This window comes from Micrasema longulum, unplaced genomic scaffold, assembly GCF_059751315.1.
Source record: "Micrasema longulum isolate JH-2025_06_02 unplaced genomic scaffold, ASM5975131v1 h1tg000740l, whole genome shotgun sequence".
Classification (NCBI taxonomy): Eukaryota; Metazoa; Arthropoda; class Insecta; order Trichoptera; family Brachycentridae; genus Micrasema; species Micrasema longulum.
In genome coordinates, this window is record NW_028277934.1 from 447051 (window position 1) to 468832 (window position 21782).

The 21782-nt window shown below is 35.2% G+C and overlaps 2 protein-coding genes across 2 annotated transcripts; one reads left to right on the top strand and one right to left on the bottom strand.

The window, feature by feature from the left end:
* Nucleotides 1-3708: 3708 nt before the first annotated feature.
* Rpt6 (26S proteasome regulatory subunit Rpt6) lies at nt 3709-13816 on the bottom strand. The gene is made up of 8 exons (XM_088230221.1): nt 13556-13816; nt 13336-13474; nt 13012-13235; nt 11214-11406; nt 8448-8580; nt 7497-7650; nt 7162-7371; nt 3709-3919 (listed from the first exon to the last, which is right to left on the bottom strand). Exons 1-8 carry the CDS (start codon nt 13571-13573, stop codon nt 3779-3781), a joined length of 1212 nt encoding a protein of 403 aa, XP_088086347.1. The 5' UTR covers nt 13574-13816; the 3' UTR covers nt 3709-3778.
* Nucleotides 13817-15866: 2050 nt separating this feature from the next.
* Nucleotides 15867-19239, top strand: LOC148279274 (serine/threonine-protein phosphatase 2B catalytic subunit 3). The gene has a single exon (XM_088230210.1). It carries the CDS (start codon nt 16230-16232, stop codon nt 17709-17711), a length of 1482 nt encoding a protein of 493 aa, XP_088086336.1. The 5' UTR covers nt 15867-16229; the 3' UTR covers nt 17712-19239.
* The last annotated feature ends 2543 nt before the right edge of the window (nt 19240-21782 follow it).

Consider the following 21782-nt stretch of genomic DNA (forward strand, 5'->3'; position numbering starts at 1 on the left):
GTTTTATGCCCCCAATTTCCAGAATGTGTAGATTAGTCAATTCGTCACACAACTTGTAATTCTTTGGAATAGATTTTCCGGCTTTTCATAGATCTCATCGCCACTAAAACAGTGGATGAAGATGGATTGGCATGGTTTAGCTCGAAATATTACATGTTTATGAATATATTGTATAGCATTATTGTATTACCCTTGTTTGTCTTTGCTACATAGGTTTATGTTATTTTTGTTCAGTTTCTTGCATATACTCGTATGTTTCTTCGTGTAACTGTTGTAATTGACTTAGGCTGCATCCATAATAAATAAATTAACATTTTCACCTTTAAATGCATAAATCTCGGCACCAGGCTGAATTGCTAATTATGAAACTTATAAACTGTCAATTATGCCTTCTGCAATAAACATTTATTTGCCAAAGTTGATTTTAGTGCACCGATCATCCTTGTTCCGGGCGCTCACCTTCCTTTTAACATCTTTATTTTTTGTAAAGTTTGAATGGTCGTTAGATTTAAACCACCCGTGAGCTCTGTAGCTGCAAGACATGTTGAAATTTAGCTCACGTATGTTACTAAAACTCAACATAATCCCAACCAAGACGTGTTGAGATGTTTATTGTACAGCACCCTTGTGAAGATTTTCACAAAAATAGTGCTATAAAAATAATCATTCTAACAGTATATTACAACGTCTAATTTTAAGGAATCTGGTTTATATAGTAAAAATGCGATGTTAATAAAATATAATACATATCCATATATATATACACTATAAAAATAAATGTAAAACAAACTCCCTCTCTAAACACGAGTTTTCACTCTATTAGTGAGGTAAAAACGTTATTATTGATTATGTGTGTACAAACTATTTGTAATTGTATACTTATTCTGTCATGATTCTTTTTCAATAAATATTTTATTTTTTTAAAAACACGTTACCGTGTTTTTCCATCCGGATGAGTGACTGCGAGATCATATTTTATTATGGGTTCGATCAAGATAATATAAGAATTACTACATACAAATAAAAACGACCCCAGCACAAAAAAAGTTTATTCTAGTATACCAGTAGTCTAATCTGAGTAAAAAATATTTTGTCATTTTCATTATGTTGCCGGTAACATTCATGTACGCGCTGTTCAAAAACACTGAATCCAAATACTGTATGTAGTTATGCACATTATAAGGTTTACAGGATAGACGTACAATTGTAATATACTGTTTTAAGGTATTTACACAGAAATATTTGATGACTACATCCAAAAACAAAACACCGGATTGTCGTGTTAAATAATTATTTCTTGAGTTTCCCACAATCGCCACTGGCGGCAGCACCTCGTGGTTGAATAATTTTATAAATTAAAAAATGTGCTTGCGTTAATATAAGACAAAGGGGAGGTTTAGGAGGTTCAAACCCCCATACAGATATTTCTTCCTCCACATTCATACATCTCACGCACATGCAGTCTCTATTGAGTCTAAGTCTCTACTGAGATAATTAATATGCCATCCATAAGGACTAAATTTGTGATTTTTCATGTTAATTCACTAAAATAAATTTAATATGCTTGCCGGTTTCAGAACCCTTTCTTTTCTTTTAAGCCTTGAATAGTCATCTTCGGCCAGCATATCAAATTTGTTTTAGTGATTTTTCACAAAATAAATGCGAAGTTACTTAATTATTTTTTTTAAGTTCATGGAATGCATTTACAAGAAGGGTGTATCTTTCCCTTTAATATATTTTTACATATAAATATGTAATTTGATGTTTTAAGTTTTTAATTTAACTTTTATTTTTTGATTACTATTTATTCTGGTTCACAAACAATAAACAATACATACAATATTGGTATAATAATCAAAATTTGTCATAATAGATTGAGTTTTTCTACTGACATTTCTTGGTGAAACTGCATTTTAATTATAATAATAAAAATACATATATAGTAACAGTCTGACGATGATGGTCACGACGAAACCCGGTCACTGTTAAAAATCATAAATAAAAGTTGCATGAAACTATATACGTATCTTTATTATTATAAGATTTGTTATGTTTAGATATTGTTCATCAATTTTAAGGGAACACAATGGGCACAAATAAGTAAAAAAATAAATATATAAGTTTATATTTTTTAATTGAATTCTATTTAAATATGTAATCGCCTTTTCAATATAGCACAGATTTTATATCATACCATGGAATTGGTATACGACACATGTTTGTATGAAATCGACATATACTTACATGCCTAATTTTGTATCTCTTAATTAGAGATGCAAGGCGGTAAAATTACCGCGGTATTTTACGGGAATTTTACCAGATTTTGGTAAAATACGGTATTTTTCGGTAAGAAACGAATTTGACGTACTAATTTTTATTTTTCAAAGATATTACAAATACGAGTAGCTTTGTTTTAGGACACTTTACACGGCTGCAAAAACCAGGTTTAGACCCATCAGGTGGTTGTCGAGATTTATTATACGTATTGGACGTTCAAGGTCATTCGTTATGTACTTTTTTTTTATAAAAAAGGTTATTATGTTTTGAAACTTAAAGAATTGGTGGACATAGGGTCCTTAGTAAACCTAAAGTTTGTGACCTTGAATGACCACGGCTAATGCCGCGATTTTGAAAAAATGGTGTTTAAAATCAGTTTTTTGTGTATAATTACGTCCCTATAGATTCTATAGAAAAAAAATATACAAAAGTCCAAAATAAAATTCAATTAAAAATCGTAGTCACAGTTTTGAAAATATAAAATTCGCTCATCTAAATTTTTGATAAAATAATAATGCTCATTCTTTTTTATGGCATCGTAATAATAAGTAGATCCTTTCATACAAGAAAAGTTAGTGAACAGTTTTCTTCGTAGACTCCTTAAAAATACTTCTGGGATTTCTTAATATTACGATTAAAATGGTAAATGCATTCATTTTACTAACTAAGAATCAGGGCATATTTGTTTTAGACCTCACATTTTGAATGCGCATTTATAATTGTAATTATTTATTTAGTTGTAAAATGTGTCTATTGCAACAGATCAATAGTGTGATTTTAAATGAGGAAGTTGTGTTTTTTTTATTATTTGTCAACAGACTATTAAAATAAGACAAAAATATTTTTCTAAATTTTGATGTATCGTATTATCAGCGCTATGATTTTTTATAGTTTTGCATTTCTGAAATTATTCTGTGTGCAACGTCTCAAGTTCTCTTCCGCTTCTTCTCTGCCAATTGGTCCGTTGACAGTAAGTAAACCAGAAATCTTTCACAGCGCTCTTATCATTGGTTGATTCATATGAACTGGTGACATCGTTCAAAGTAGTTCGTTTCAATAAGATTATTTTTTATAATTATTTTCATAGATTTTCAAGTAACTTTGTTTTACAATTTAATGCTCTACTTTTTACCGAGCGTAAGAAAACATTTTTTGTATCCAATTTCCTGTAGAGCTGAAATTTCTCATTGTACTTCTGGGCTAAATGTATAAGTCTAGACTTCTGGACATAGTTTACACAAACATCTACACATGAAAATAATTTTATGTATGATGAAATAGGTGTATTTAAAGCTAATAGAGAGACCAGAGCCAGCCAATTAAACCCTCTCACGTGTATCATGAAGAAGGCACAATTTAGAATCTAAACATATTTATTTATAGTTTGGTTGGTTAACCTGCATCTGTCGATTATTCCAAAAAAAATTCATACTTTAAAATTAAATATAATTACATGTTAATTATAAGACAATATAAAATGAAAAATACAATAAGTAGCTCTTTATTTCCATAATTTCTTGATGGACATATTCTTCTCCGAGTCTTTCTGCATAACTTTAGCTACGGCCATCTCAAAGTCTTCTTGTGTCACATGCACGCGGCGTTCCCTCAGTGCGTACATGCCAGCTTCAGTACAAACACCCTATAAAAATATAGTATCTTATTACATGTTTTTAATGAAGCTCATTGAAAAACAGCCAAGTCTTCAGTGGAGCTTTTCCGGGCACCCATAAATAAAATAATTATAGATAAATGCATAATATGCATGCACCCAGAGAAGGTTTTTTAAAAAAATACATAAGTATGATAGTTAAACATTCAGAAGACGCATTGTTAATGTTTTTAAGGATCACGTGAAATTTAAGATCTACTAATTTATGCATAGAAAACTAAGATTGAAATAAAAAAATTGACATTAAATAATTATCCATATTTACTATTCATAGTAAGAATGTCATTGGCAGAGTAGGTACTAAATATTTTTAAAAGGTTGCAAAATTAAATGATTTTCTTTCACATTGAAAATTAATTTATTTTTATTAGTATTTTGGATGTTTGTAGCACTACCTTTGTGGATCATTTTAACCCTTACGCTGCTACGCAGTTTTTCAAGAATCTAATCAGAAATCCTCTTATTTATACATTTCAAAAATATTTTATCGAATACGTTGTTTTCCAAACACACTACTGTTTTATCAATTAATAGCAATTCCAAGAAAAGTCTTCCATTTCATAAATATCTAGTTCAAACCCAATGGAGTGAGCAAGATAGAAAATTCGTGCCGCAAATAGACAATTTTCGTACAGCGGTTGTAAACCCTTTCTAAATTGAAAATTAAAACAAACAAAACTGATCTCGTACTGCAATCTCAAGGCGCATTGTTATTATTGAAACGAAATAATTGTGATAGTTTTTTTGTTGATTGCGAGGCAAAATGCTCTGTTATATATTATCAAACCTACCACTTCCATAAATGCATGCTAAACAAAAATTGAGTAAAATATATCTTGAAATTTGTTGCAACAGAGAGGGAAAACATTTTTGCCAAGGGAATATGGAAGTCTAGGCATTTACAGGACTTATGATCTGTCATTGGCTGGTTTAAATGACCACTTTACACACTGCGAAATATTCACTATTCTGGGTATGTTTACACATTCATGATTATTTTTACATTACCTCAACTCTTCCATCAGTTGACTTTTGCAAACTAAAAGAGCTGAAACCTTTATTGATGTCGGTGAGTTTCATCTGGATAAATTATTTCACCTCCTAGGTAATGCCTAAAATTATTTAATTTTTTTTATGCAAGTTATTTTAATCAACAATATTATGAGTATGTCCAAATGTTTGTAGGGAGTTATTTAGATTAAAACTTAAAGGTAACCGGTAAATGTACTAAGAAGTGATATTATTTCTTGGTAGTTGTTATAATATAGTTTTAATTTAAAAAAATAATGTTTTTGTACAACTGTCTCACAAATTGATATCTCTTCTAAGAAAAATATTCCGTTTCACTAATAGCTAGTTCACGCATAATGGATTGAGCGAGATAGACAACAGTTGCCGAAATTACAAACAGCTGAGCTAAATTACATATTTTTTACATTTATATATGTTTTTAATCTTACTTTGTTACTCTAACTAACAATTTAACTCTGCAAAGCGTCCTTTTTATTATGAATAAATTTACAAAATATATCATTCTAAATGATAACGGATAGTGAATTTGATAAAGAAATAATCATCCCTCGCCGAGGAACTCGGAGGCTTAGCAGCTCAACCTATTCCGAAAGTGAATAAGACAATAACGATATTTTTTTAAGTGATAGTGATAATAATTTATAATATGACTCTTACGAAGAGCACGAAATCGAAGAAGCCTTTTTAAAAGTATTTTTGGATCAATATCGAGCTGATATACCTCATTTACGTTTTGTTTGTAGAATAGAGTTTGTATAGTAATAATTACGTTTTGTTAGTAGAGTAATAATTACTACCTAATGAACAGCTAAAACATTTTGATTTCCCATTACTGTGGGTACCCATTATAATAAATTAACAAATGATTTTTTTAATATTCAAACGTCCTAATTGACAATCATTAGGTTCCATGCTGAATTATTTTTATGTTTTATGGCTCTTTACTTATTTGTTTATACTCTTAATTATGGGGTTTTCCGGTGATATAGAGACCTCACTAGATAAGAGTTATTATATTAAAGGTAAAGTATTCAATTAGTTATTCATTACGGAAGTACATCAATATTTTCGTAATCACTGAATCGGGTTTAATAGCGGGGAAAACATCAAATATAATTATTTTCCTCAAATATCATATAGGTGATTAAAAATCCAACTATTAACATTGATTTATTTTTTATTTCACTGTTTTTGGAATGTAAAAAAGTTCACTGTTTCAGGTCCCGACTAGCTAGAAGTTTCCTGTGTTTAGTCGTTTCTCTTTTATTAAAAGCACTGCGAATTTAAACATCATAAGTAAATTTATAATGAGGATGAGTGGTTTAAAAAAAAATTGTTAAAAGACAAAGCTTTTTTTTTCAATTTTTATGTATCGTACTATCAGCGCTACGATCTTTTAAAGTTTTGTATTTCTGACATTAATCCGCGTGTAACGTCGCAAGTTCTCTTCCACTTCTTCTCGGTTAGTTCTGTTGATTGGTCCCTTGACGATTAGCAAACCGGAAATCTTACACAGCCCTCTTTTCATTGATTGATTCATATGAACAAGTGACGTCGTTCAAAGTTGTTCGTTTTCATTAAAATATTTTTAATGTTTTTTATTCATTTTCAAGAAACTTTGCAGTACAATTTAATGCTTAAATTTTTACTGCGCGTAAGAAAACATTTTTTGTATAAAATTTTCCGTAGGGCTGAAATAGGTACGAAACTAAATAATAACCCGTCGAGTAAGTAATTTTTATGTTTTGAAAATGTTTTATACCACTGACGGTTAAGTGCAACAAGCAGTTCCCGAATTCATTTACCCTTTTGGGGATTATGACGTCAGCATCAGTCTAGTTAGAACTTTATGATAGGGATTAACAACAACGATATATCGTTGTTTAGCAGTATAAGGGTTAATATGTAATTCGTTATTCTTGAGAATTAAAAATACTTTGTTTTGTGAACCACTTTATTTGTTTGCACAGCTGACTAGTTTCAACAACAACACGTTGACCACAGAGTTGTTAAATAACACTGAACTAGTCAGTTGTGTAAATAAATAAAGTGGTTCACAAAAAAAGTATTTTTAATTCTCGAAAATGTTATGAATTATTATTAAAACTAAACATTTCAAGGCAAGGAGCTCAAAAATATATACATAAATACACACATCTTTTTTCAATATTAAATTATACCTTGACTTCGGCACCCGACGCTCCCGGCATGAGTTCAGCAATCTTCCGAAGGTTGATTCCTCGGGTAAGGTTCATCTTTCTGGAGTGGATCTTGAGGATGTCGAGACGAGCTTCCTCATTTGGTGGGGGGAATTCGATTTTACGGTCAATACGACCGGGCCTTAGCAACGCAGGGTCCAGAATATCAATACGATTGGTGGCCATTATAACCTGAGGAAATTATTTCATAATTATAACATAAGCTATTTTATTATTTTCAATTTTTATTTTATCATTACGAAAGTGTCATATTAAACAAGAATATAAACCTGCTCAAAACAGAGTGGTTGACAAACCTTGATATTTTTAGTAGCTTCAAATCCATCCAGCTGATTAAGAAGTTCCAACATAGTTCTTTGTACTTCAGAATCTCCGCTACTTCCGGATTCTATACGAGATGAACCGATCGAGTCGATCTCGTCCATGAAGATAATGGATGGTGCATGCTCCCTAAAGTCAAAAACACATTGTATGTAAATATTAAATAGTAGCTTCAAATCCATCCTGCTGATTAAGAAGTTCCAACATAGTTCTTTGTACTTCAGAATCTCCGCTACTTCCGGATTCTATACGAGATGAACCGATCGAGTCAATCTCATCCATGAAGATAATGGATGGTGCATGCTCCCTAGAGTCAAGAACACATTGTATGTAAATATTAACACAACTAGTTTTGGATACACAGTATTATCAGGATACAATATAAAATAATATGTAGAAAAGGGATTTAGGAACCAATAGTAAGTAGTTGGTGAAACAATAATTAGGAATATTGAAAGCAGAAAAAAAGCATTATTTGGTTACGCGTGAATGTTTACTGCCATTTATATGTTTTGGTTGTCGGCTTTTCCTTGAGAAGTAGGAACCTGAGCGGTGATGCTTTGATTCTAAGTTTTTTTAATTTATCGCAGTTTTAAATAAAAACGTGTGTGATCTAAAAACAAAGTGACAATAAATAGTATGTAAATATTTAGTTATTTTTTTAAAGGAATAACCCGCCAAGCCTCTATTTTAGAGGCTTGTCAGCAGGTGGGAAAGAAAGGATATGGAAGGCAATTATGAATAATACTCCACAACATCGAGACCAATTAAGAAAAATCTTTGTTAGATATTTTTCTTGCAACTGGCGGGAATCAAACCCGCAACACCAATTTCGCAACTGGCTGTTTAACCAACTGCGCCACGGCGCCTGTCCGCTTGTATATATTAAAGGAATTAAAGCTGACAATTTATAGATATATCTTTACCTGGCCATAACGAAGAGTTCCCTGACCATTCGACTTCCTTCTCCGATGAATTTCTGAACCAGTTCAGACCCAGAGACACGGATGAAAGTACATTCAGTATGGTGAGCTACAGCTCGAGCCAGCAAAGTCTTTCCTGATAAGAAAAAAGGAAACATTTGCATTGTTTAATCCTGTAATGGGCAATAAAATAAAATAAAAAATAATGAAAAACTGGTAAAATGTAATAACACTAAGTAATTTGATATTAAAAATAAAATTACAATATGTCTTCCACGAATAGGTATTTTTATACCTGATGTGAATTATCTACTTTACCAAATTAGAAGCACTAGGAATTTATGAGACTATCTTAAACTGGCTCAAAAGTCATCTTAGCAGTAGGAGAATAAATCTAAATGGCTATCGCTCTTATGAATTACAGCTAGATCGGGGGGGGGGGGGGGTACCACAAGGTGCTCGACTTGGTCCATTTCTCTTTGTACTATTTATTAATGATTTACCCGCACAATTTTCTAATGAAGATTTCTTGCTATATGCTGATGATTTGAAGCTATTTAGAAAAATAAATTGCCCCACAAACCAGAGATCTCGGGTTAACATTTTATGAAAAGCTAACCTTTATGCACCATAGAATGACAATAGCTAAGAAGATGCTGGGCTTCATTATCCGGAATACAACAATTTTAGTAGCATCGTTTAAATAAAATCTCTGTATTGTGCCCTGGTCCGATCGAAACTGGAATATGCATCGTCAGTCTGGAGCACTGTGTACAACTGCAACTCTTTTAACATGGAAAGAGTTCAGCGGAAGTTTTTACGCTACATACAGTTCAAAAAAGGTAAATCTGTAGATGAAATTTGCTACCAAACTTTGATATTCGAGTTGAGGTTAACATTGTTATCCACTAGAAGGACAATTGCTGACTTCACTCTGATGCACAAAGTGATATGCACCATAATAGATTGCCCCAAATTACTGTCCCTGATAAACTTCCGTATGCCCACAAGGACCACCAGACTCCGACACATGTTCCAGTGCGAGTATAATAGGACAAACTTCATCCATTATTCTCCCCTGGCAAGCATCTACAGAACAGCTAAAAATTATGCTGAGCTGTTGGACTTGCTGCAATTAAATTAGCTATCCTTTCCATTTGAATGGCCATCCCTCCCCTCAATTCTCCTCTTTTTAATTTATATTATTTTTTACTTTATTTCCTTTCTCTTTTTTAAAAATAATTATAAACATATTAGTGAAATAATTATGATTCTATTTTATGTCAATTATACAGGAGATATATGCATTACTTATAGTATTTTTATATTTAAACATTAATTTCATATTTTAATTATAATCTCGGAGTAATAAAGCGTCCATTTTGTGATGTAATTGTCCTTTTCTATTGGGTGTACAAATAAACTTCCGCCGTTTTTTATAAAAAATTGGGCATTTATTGTGAAAGAACAGAATCTTATGTTTTATTCTAAGTATTGTTCATCGCTTGCCATTACTTTTCCCCATCTTTTTGGCAGCATACAGATACCGCGTCGGAAGAATGCTTCATCTTTTGAGGCTATCCACGAATCGACCCAATTTTCGGTATCTTCATATGATGTGAAGTGCTGCTCAGCCAGGCCATGTGCCATCGATTGGAACAAGTAGTAGTCCGAAGGGGCAATGTCTGGTGGGGTAAAACTTCCCAATTGAGTATTTTCAAACAGATTTTGACCAGCGCTGCAACATGTTCTGGATGAGCATTATCATCCAGGAGAATAACTTTGTCGTATCTGGAGTAGTAATGGGGGCGCTTTTCCTCGAGTGCTCGACTCAATATCATCAATTGTGTTCGGTAGACAGCTCTAGTAAATGTTTAATTCGGTTTGAGCATATCATAATACACGACACCAAGCTGATCCCACCAAATACACAACAAAAGTTTTTTTCCATGAATGTTTGGCTAAGCTGTAGATGTTAAAGCATGGCCAGATGGTCCCCATGATTTCTTCCTCTTAGGATTATCATATTGGATCCATTTTTTATCACCAGCAACTATACGGTGCAGAAAAGCTTTTCGTTTATGCCTGGCAGGCAGCATTTCACATGTGAAAAATCGGCATTCAACGTTTCCCTTATTCAACGATATCCTGCGTGACTGCGGCGCAACCCAGGAAAACAGCCACCTACTGACATGCCTGCTGATGGGAGAAGGCTGCACTCCTAGGGACCTTATTGTGGCAAATGACAAAGCGATATCTGTCACCGCATATTTGAGTGGCAGGGCTTTGATCTGACAGTATTGTTGGTTAAGATTTAAAATTCTCAACTAACTCTTTGATGCGCCTGAACTACTGAGCTCAATAAAATTAAATATCCTAACTAGAAATCTCAGACAAAACATACTCTTTCATTCCCCTATGCCCAGAATTCTTAGGTCTGCCAACAAACATACCAGTCTTGATTACAAGTTGTCTTCTTTTAAACGATCACTGAATCAAATTCAATTATAAACACCTCTCTGCCGCTTCAACTCCCACTAAGTCTACTATATACCATTGTGTCTTTCTACTTCCTTTATAATAATTTTCTATGTATAAATATATTTAAATAAATAAAGATATTTTGGCTATTATCCATTTAAATGTAAAATCACAATGAAGATTATACACATATTTGGTTGATAAGTATTTTTGAAATATGACCACTTAAATTATTTTAGGATCTGTATTCCCAAGACTGGAACAGTAAAAAGATGTAATTATTTAAACCTGTGCCGGGAGGACCATAGAGCAGTACTCCCTTGGGCTGAGCAATTCCGAGGGCATCGAACAGTTCAGGGTGCTTCACGGGAAGCTCGATCACCTCCTTGATCTCCTTAATCTGCTTGTCCAGGCCTCCCACCATCTCGTACGTGGAGTCGGGGACCTTTTCCACCATCATGAGGGACACCAGGGGGTCGACCTGTCATACAAAATTAGCTCTTCAATAAAGGGAAGTTTAATCCGCTAAACGAGAAGGACATGGCGTGACCAAATCCAACAAATACTTGAAGATGGACATGTCGAAAATTTGAATAATCGGCATGCGCGCATGAGAAGACGTGTGAATGAAGAGGAAGCGAGGTCTTTACGCAAAGACAGTGTTATGGCATTCTATCCTCTCTACCTACCCTTATGGAGAAACGGCGTAATGGTTTATTTGTGTTTAAATCTTAAGGTTTTTATTTTTTAAATAATACCGAATTTATTTATTTTTCTTGATCCCTATACACATAATAATGAAACAAATAGTGTAATTATTAATGTTTTTAAAAAAATCTCCACTGGCAAGCCATATAAATTGACTTTGTGGGTCTTGTAAATAATATCCCTGTATTTTTCATGTATAAATATGTAAATTTTCAACAGCGATGAAGCTGTTGAAAATATTGAAGTCTTATGATCTGTCATTGGCTGGATTAAGTGATCGTAATAATGTAACATTCAGTATTCCACCTGTAGGTAGTTGATTTCCATATTCACATATGGCATTTTTGTATTTCATAGTCCCTGGAATGGTACCTGAAGCATAAGACTAATCATCTTACCTTCGTGTAACAAAAATGATCAAGATACGCTGCGATTGGTGTACCAATGCAGTGCCCTATGTACCATTAGGTGCGGAAAGGGAATGATAATGATATATGCTTGGTTCAAATATTTAACACGCATGGGGTGTTGGTTTACTGTACAGAATGAAAGTTTGGAGAAAACTAGCGTCAGCTATGTTAATTTTCGGTTACAAAATGATAATACAATGCCATTCCTTAAAATTCAAAGACTTAACTAGCTAAATAAGGACCATTTTTACCAGTACAAAATATCCAATATTTTATGATAGTAAATAAATAATGAATTACGGTCAAACTATATGATTAAAAAAATAATGGATGCAGAAAAGAGGGAAGTGAATTCTTCACTGACTGGGATTAAATTGATTGGACATGATCAATTCGCCGAAATGATTACAAAACATTTCAAAAGCCTTAAAATTCTTTTCGGAATGGCTTAGGTGGCCCAGATCTGTACGACCGACGGGACCTATAACAGGGCCACGGATAGCAGTGAGAAGCTCCATTCGGTAATTATAGAGAGGGGGAAATGGACAGGACCACAGGATGTGTTCAGAAAATTGATTTGGATATCTGCAGCAGCACGAAGGGGAATCAACAATATTAAAAACAAATCATTTTAATAATAAAAAATATAAATAAAAAGGATAAAAACTGCATAGTCCAGTGATCAGGGATAACCCAAGATGATTTTAAGCGGATTTTAACGGATTGAAGGAAAAAATGAAAGAAAGGTAACCCTCCCTGAAGGAGAAGATTCCCATTGCGATTGCCAAGCATCAAGCAGAGCATTTAGATACATTTTTTTAATGAAATATATATTTTTTTACCTTTCTCTGGTATAACGAGTAATGCTTATAATTAACAAATTCAGTTGATCCCATCTTCCTCGTAATAACCTAGTTCAACTGTATGTTTAAGAAATGTGCACCACATAATACGATAACTGGACTTACTTTATTGGGAAGAATTTTATGAAGAGTATAACTCTCATTTCTCAGTGCGACACGACAGTTAGCAGTCACATCATTGATGTCAATATTTTTGTCCAAGTCTACGACAAACTTCCCTTCTGGGTGAACTTTCACTAGAACTTTCTTCTTGTCCATGGGTTTCACCACTTCTCCCACGTAGGAACCCTGCTCCTGGAGAAGCTGCAATTCTTCACGAAGCATACGAACTGGAAAAACGAGACAGCTTTAACATCGCTACAAGTTTTATTATAACTGAAGCCATAGTTGAACATTCCGCTAAATTTACAGTACTCTTTCATTCATTACCTTTCGCATTGAGTTCATTTCTCTGTGCTTGCAATCTACGCAAGTTTTGTGATTTGTCGGCTACAACCAGTTGAAGTTCCTCAATTTTAGTAATGTAATAAGGCCTGAATCCATCACCCTTCGTCGTGTCGACCTCCATCTGCGATAAAATTATTAATTATTTGTTTTTTTTTTTATATTAGAAATTCTATATCGCATAAATTCTTTGGATGTAACTTACCTTCGACGTCAAAGTCATTTTAATTCAAATGCCTGTTTAGTCGGCTTATTTTATTGATTTGCTTGTTTGCCCCAAGATTCCTCAATAAGAGATTACTCAGTAAAACTGAGTTAAAAATACAAAGAACAAAGAACTATAAATGCAACTGCATGAAACAACGCAAAATATGTATTCAATTATTACAGAAACGAAAAATTCAAGAAACGGCCTGTCACGATTTATAAGCCGTAGACAATACCATAGATGATCTTGATGATGAGGATTTTGCGTAGAAGTTAAACTGTGCACGGTACTTATTTTATGAAATGGATGGATATGGCAATACTATGTTGTACTGGATGGCCAGCACAACCTACACATCAATCTACACTCAAAATTAGGTATATTTTTTACTAACGGCCTTAATAAAAACCAAAAACAACAACAATACACCGCCACTGGCGAAGCTTTCTGTGTGGATAAAATGTTTACATTTTCCATGCGATTGTAAAAGAATTATTTCTGAAAGGAAATCTTTAAAAATATTGTGTGTATTATAATAGGTGTAATATTGATAACAATATAGTGAGGTTAATGGTTGTAAAACATCATCACTTTTTAAATTTACAGTTTTTGGCCTGGCAAATTTTCATTTGCCAGCGGGCTTATTGCTATGAATGGATGATCAAAAACTCAAAAAGTTAATAGAGAACGTCTAATTTCTTAACGCTCACAGTAACTAAGTGAAATTACGACGTTTTAAAGGTACTAAGTCAAAATGATTGCGGTGGGTGGAACATAAAAAATGCCTATGAAAGGGGAAAAAAATTAAAATGATGAGCGAAAATGTGACAATGACTTTCTTTTACATTTGATCTTGAAAAATTATATAAAGGCTTTATATTCCAAGCTTGGAAAAAAAAAGTAACCCAAAAGTATCAAATAATATAATTTTGTGCTTACCAAGTTGTAGCGTAAACCGCTCTACAGTGAAGTTGAAGAAAATCACATGCCTCGTTGTTCTACGATCATGACGATTTTATTTTATTTGGTAAACACACAGTATGTACGTAAAATAAAAGCATTTTTTGTATTTTTCATATTGGACAGTTGTGGACGATCCAATAAAAAAATTACGCAATTACACAATACGCGACAGTTAATAATGGAAACAATATACTGTAAAAAACAATAATGTCTAAGAAAACATAATACTTTCAAAATAAATATATAAATTGAAAAGACAGTGCGAGTATTTATTTTTAATGTATTATACAGAGTGTTCACTAAACCCTGTCACATCCGAAACCACGATGATCAGTATGAGCAAGGAGACATATTGGTACATTTAAATACATTTTTAGAACGAATAAAATTTTAAAAATCAAATGGTTGCTTACTTCTGCAGGGGAGAAACGAGGAGAGGGAGGGGAGAGTCTGATGTCTGGTGTCTGGTAAGCCCGTACGCCACGCGCCGTGCCCCCCTCGTCCGCCTCAGTCCGAGCACTGAAAAACTTTGCATAAGCAAAGTGATAACACGGTTTCTTTACTATGATCGACTAATATTTTACGCTTATCCACACTATTCAAAATTAGAATTTTAACCAAGAAATTTATAGCAGATATTGAGAAAAATTTACAGAACGAAATATTAAAGTCGAGGTATTTTAATGTTTGATGTGCCCTTTCCAAAATTATATGCACGTCAGATATCGTTTTAAAACGCCTTTACTGACACGTCTTGATGCTAAAACATAATTTTATCCACATTATTTAATCAAAACATTATTACGTCACAATGCGGCGCACGGCGTACGGGCGTACTAGACACCAGACTACCCCCTCCTCGTTTCTCCCCTGCAAAAGTAAGCAACCATTTGATTTTTTAAACATTTTATTTTTTTAAATTTTATTCATTCTAAAAAAATATTGAAATTTGCCAGTATGTCTTCTTGCTCATACTAATCATTGTGGTTTTGGATATGACAGGGTGACAGTGAACACCCTGTATGTTTTCTTCATTGTCGCATTTTTCGCTCATCCGTCGTTGTTCCACGATCAAGACGAAATTAAGCTAAGATCAAGATAATTCTTACTCTTAATTAATTACTTTAGTTATTGAATAATTTCAAAATCTAAAATACTCGGTATTAAAAAAATGAAAACACAGTATTGTTTTGTTGAATTTAGTTAATTTGCTAGTAAGGTCTGTCAGGACGAAATAAATATAAATAAGAATTTTAATTTCTTATCAAATTAATAGTCCATTGGTAATACTCAATGGAAATATCAAGTTTGAAAGGGTTAACAAAAAAATAATAAAGATACGCAAAGATAGGTCACCAGTCACCAGAGTACCTACCTGGTATTTTGGGCGTTTGGCATTTTAGTAGGTGAATTTCTTGATAAAACGAATTGGCGCATTTTGTAAATTATTCGCATTAGAAAAGTTTCTAGAAATACCGAATCTCAGCCTCGTTTATGTCATGTCATACGAAAAAAGTATATTTCAAATGTAATAAAACGCGCTCGATATCCCTGTTTATTTTATTGACCACCGCCAGGCGATTGCGCATAGTTTTTCAGTGCGCAGTAGTCCGTGCTCTGATCGGGGGTCAGGGCTTTAGCTCTGTTCTCTGCCATTTTGAAGTAAAAAAATAATCGTGTTTATGGATTAAAGTGTAAAAAGACAAATATGTCCGGAAATATCGAAAAGGCGTCAACGACGCAACGGATGATTCAAGGTGTCGCGTTCCCCCCGAGTCACAAACTGACGATCGCGGAAGTGTTCGATGCCCAGACGTCCAAGCCTTCCCCCGACGTCCTCAAACAACACTTCACGCTCGAGGGGCGAATCGAGGAGGCGGCCGCGCTCCGGATAATCCAGGACGGGGCGGCGCTGCTGCGCTCCGAGAAGACCATGATCGACATCGAGGCGCCCGTGACCGTGTGCGGGGACGTACACGGCCAGTTCTATGACCTCATGAAGCTGTTCGAGGTCGGAGGCTCCCCCGCCTGCACCAAGTACCTGTTCCTGGGAGACTATGTAGATAGAGGATATTTTAGTATAGAATGTGTTTTATACCTTTGGGCCTTGAAACTGTGCCACCCCACGACGTTGTTCCTCTTGAGAGGGAATCACGAGTGTAGGCATCTCACAGAATACTTCACCTTCAAACAGGAGTGTAAAATCAAGTATTCGGAGAGAGTGTACGACGCCTGCATGGACGCCTTCGACTGCCTGCCGCTCGCCGCGCTGATGAACCAGCAGTTCCTGTGTGTCCACGGGGGGCTCTCTCCCGAGATCCACAACCTGGACGACATTCGCAAGCTCGACAGGTTCAAGGAGCCGCCGGCCTTCGGACCCATGTGCGACTTGCTGTGGTCCGACCCGCTCGAGGACTTCGGAAATGAAAAGAACACCGAGCACTTCTCACACAATTCGGTACGGGGCTGCTCCTACTTCTACAGTTACGCAGCATGCTGCGACTTCTTGCAGAAGAACAACTTGCTGTCCATCATCCGCGCTCACGAGGCTCAGGACGCGGGCTACCGCATGTACCGCAAGAGCCAGACCACCGGCTTCCCAAGTCTCATCACCATCTTTTCGGCGCCCAACTACCTGGACGTGTACAACAACAAGGCCGCAGTGCTCAAGTACGAGAACAACGTCATGAATATTCGGCAGTTCAACTGCTCGCCGCACCCGTACTGGCTCCCCAACTTCATGGACGTGTTCACCTGGTCCTTGCCCTTCGTGGGGGAAAAGGTCACCGAGATGCTGGTCAATGTGTTGAACATCTGCTCCGACGACGAGCTCATGTCGGAGGGTGACGACGCCATGGAGGAGGCCAACCTGCGCAAGGAGGTCATCCGTAACAAGATCCGCGCTATCGGCAAGATGGCGCACGTATTCTCGGTGCTGCGCGAAGAGAGCGAGTCGGTGCTGCAGCTGAAGGGGCTCACGCCTACCGGAGCCCTGCCGCTGGGAGCCCTATCGGGCGGCAAGACGTCGCTGAAGAATGCACTGCAGGGCTTCTCCCCCAACCACAAGATCACGTCGTTCGCGGAGGCCAAGGGGCTGGACGCCATCAACGAGCGCATGCCGCCGCGCCGGGATGGGCAGCGGACGCCGGAGCCGCAGGAAAAGAAGGCCGTGAACAGCGTGCACTCGTGAAGGCCCGGAGTGCCGCTTGGCCCGCGAGGTTGCCTCCGCCTTCTCCCGTCTCCCGCGTGGGAGAGACCCGACGACCCGGAATGTTGCCCCGTATCGCCGTCGAATATCGACCAAGTAAAATTTCTATATCTCGTTAATTACGCGGAAGTCTGCGGGCGACAGATTCTTAGTTGCTAGTCAATTAACTTTTAAGATATGCACGTTCGTTTCTAATCCACTGCACTGTTATTCTTTCATCGTTAAGGTTCTGTGGAAGTGTTCCTCGTACATAATGTTTGCGGTCGGCTTACGGTGTCATCTCCGGTAACATGTTGTTGATGGTTCGTGCACTTGGCTCAGCCCACTCACCCTAATAATACTGTGTTATATTACATATATTATAATTATAAAATATATATAATAGATTACTGTCTTAACTAATATCTTCGCTACAACTTGTACTTAATTGTATAAAATATGTAATATCACAATTGTGTCTGAGCTAATTGTTGCGAGGATCGGGACGTTGGGTGCAATATCTATCTCTCCATTTTCCAGTGTAAATATTCTACTTTCCCTTTTCCGCCAGTTACTGTAAATGTTTTCTAGGTATACAATTTTTGTGTGAAGTGGATAATGTCTGCGTTAATATTATTATATCAAAAGTTAAATAAGATCTTTCATATTTAAATTCTTTTTGGGAAATAGTTAAATTATTATTATTATATATATATGTATATGTATATCGAGGCCGGAGAAGTAAGCAAATCCCTATTTAAATTTATCGAATGTAGAAAATATTTTCAAATAATTTATATTTAACAATAATTTGTATGGCAATTCAATGTGCGTTACGGGATGAAGATTGTAAAAGTAATTTTAAGACATTATTTATTTGAATATTAATATCAAACTTTTTATAAAAGTGAGAATGTAATGTGGAGGTTGTATGGTGAACTGGAGTTTGTAGGAGTCCACACCGGCTAGTTCCACTCATGTCCCACTCGGGAGCGCTACTACACGCCTCTTCCTTCTCTATACCGTACTTTCCTCACCGTTTTGTCCGCTATGTCTGAAAGGTCGCTACTGTCTGCGAGTGAATGTCCACTAATAACATGTTGTTTTATTATATAACAAGAAAAATTCTCTTCATTATATGATAGGTATCTTCATTCAGAATATCATCAGCACTTGTGTGTTTTATCGGTGAATTACAGATAATTAAATTGATAGATTTAAGTGTTTATGTGCTGTTATATTTTTTGTAGTTTATTTATTGATTTTACTTTACCCTCGAGGTAAACTCGGGTATAAATTATAGAGTTAAACTTATTTAAAGATTCCTAGTTAAGGGCTACTGCGGAGGTGAACCACTCGATGTCAGTGGTGTGTCTGAGTCCTCTTCATCGCACTACTTTTATCTCCGATCATTATTCGACTTTTATCTATATATACTGAACTAACCGTATTTTACATTTTATTTTATACTAATCTTGGAAAGTGTTGTGTTGTATTTCCAGATAAAATATATTACTGGCATTGAGCTCTGCATTGTAGTTTTACTGAAAAGCAAATCCAATCTACCCGCTCATTTCCAATCACAAAGCTACATCTCAAAATAAACTCCAATGTAAGCAATGGCCATCGGGCTTATTTATAGAGCCATGTGTTTGTTCTGTCGGCTGTCGGCTGCCGACATTCAGCAATAGGTCATTATTCAACGACAGGTGGCTGTGTCAGGAGTTAATCTGCCAGCAGCTGCGATATCTACTATTCACACGAACTCCCTATAACTGGGAAAACAATTATCATCCGCACATGACTCTGCCTACGCATCTGTTCAACAGATGACTTGGACCGGCTCCGATGTGTGGGAATCACAAACAAAACAAATAATCCACTGCCACTGCTTCGAATTGCTTATGTTTACATAGCGGTTGAATTTAAGAAATGGCTACCTTGGTTGAATTAGTAATTTTATTCAATTATTTACCGAGAAAATTCAATAAAGATTCTTCATTCGGATACACATACTTTGAACCGTATGTGAATATTTCTAACACTGATAAACATTTGGAATAAAAAATTTAGAGATCCGCATAAAAACCGTTTCAAAATTATGTCTTTTATTTTTAAAAATAAATATAATTAGAAAATATAATTTTATTAGCTGAAATTAAAAAAAAAAAAAAAATTATATCTGTTTTTTGGTACTGCAAACTACTTTAAAAAAATAACACAATTATTTTATGGAATGGATAACCACAAAGAGTAATTATTTCCTACAAAACGTAACTGCTAATGTAAACTTGATCTGTCAGGAACAAAACAAATAAAACTTCTTATCAATGCAAACATTTGGTAATCTCAATATTGTTCCACTATTATTACAGGTGGAAGCTAACCGAATATTAACTGGTACTCGGATATGAAAAATTATATTTGCTTTGCTTTAAACATAAATATTTCTTCTGTTGACCTGTTTTTACTAATTTAAAAATATGTTATCGAACTATTTTCATTGTTGGTCTGACAACCTTTTGAGATTTTGTTGACTATGTTTATTCTGATTCTGGAGAAAATTAACAATTATTGGAGAAAAAATTCAACCACCTTAGTGTTTGCCTGTTGATTTCCAATTTTTTAGCTTTTTATGCAGAATTAGTCTTAAGAGAAGTGAATACATATTTGGTTTACAGTAAAACATTTATTTTAAATGTCGTTCTACACTGTATTGTCCTTAAACTGGCACCTGAAGCGTAAGACTGATCGCCTGCTTTCCGTGTAATAAACACGAACCAAATACCCCAAAATTGGAATACCGATGCAGTGTCCCATACTAATGCAAGTAAATCAGCACATTTTTGCAAGAGTTTTTAGGTTGAATGGGTATTGAAAAACAGAATTCAATTAATAAAACTACTGAAGATACCCTGTATTACAATAGGTATGTATTAAAAGTTACGAGTGAAATGATAACATCAACGATAGAAAAGTGCATATCCTCAAAAGGAAAAATCTTGTACTACGAATATATTATGTACATTTGTGACTATAATGTGCTACAGCTATTAAGTAATTATAGTGCAAATTCATGTAACTGTGCCTAGAGATAGATAAATGTATTAACCCCTTGGCTTCCATTTATTTTACTCACATTTAAAGTTAGGTCATAATAAAGTCCATTTAACAGATAGGAAGAAATAATAAAAAAATGTATTCACATAAAAGTAATTGGTGATGGATTTATTGAAAAAAAAAAACCATTCTGTGCATCTACAATTGTTAAAATAATTCTCCAGATATTTTTTAAAGTAAAATAAGTGTGTTTTTAATATACATATTCTGTAGAGAGCCGTAATGAGCACAGTAATTGCTAATAAAAAGATATCAATCGAAGCTAGACTGGCAGTGCACAACGGGGTTTTAGTCTCAAGACTCATGTACGGGAGTGAAACGCGCAACTGGCAGAGGAAGGATGAAAGCAGAGTGAATGTTGTGGAAATATGCTGGCTTAGATGAATGCGTGGGAAATCAATGTGTGACAGGGTTATGAACGGTGAAATCAGGTGAGAGTGTAAATCTGAGACAGGATAGTGTTAGGTTGTGTAGAACGAATGGATGACGAAAGAATGGTAAAACAGATATATGGCTAGAATGAATGGTAATGTAGGACTTGGAAAACCGAGAAAAATGTGGCATGATCAGATAAATCAAAATCTCAAGTCTGGTCACATCAAAACAAGACACGGCCGAAGGGCATGTATGAATGTGGAAGAAACTAGGAATGTATGTCAAGCTAGACGTGTGTGGCGGTCTATCCTCTCTGCCTACCCCTGTGGAGAAATGACGTGATGTTAGTAGTAGTAGTAGTCGTTTACATGCGGACTATACAATAGATATGACAATATTGTCTTGTCTCAGCTCCGTGAAGAGCCTCGACCGCGCTGAATAGAATGCTGGGACAATACGAAAATTTGGCCACAGTTCAGATGTGAGCACTGCGAAAATGAATACACGATGACGTTTATTACGAGCCACTTCCCGAAAAATACTATGCATTTATTTTATACAAAGATGTATTGGAATTAT

Coding starts and splice junctions, on each gene's coding strand:
- Rpt6 (XM_088230221.1), bottom strand. Junction 7,372..7,496: donor AAGCTACTAAAAATATCAAG/GTTTGTCAACCA, acceptor TAATTTCCTCAG/GTTATAATGGCCACCAATCG. Junction 3,920..7,161: donor CGTCGGGTGCCGAAGTCAAG/GTATAATTTAAT, acceptor ATATTTTTATAG/GGTGTTTGTACTGAAGCTGG.
- LOC148279274 (XM_088230210.1), top strand. CDS start 16,230: ATGTCCGGAAATATCGAAAAGGCGTCAACGACGCAACGGATGATTCAA.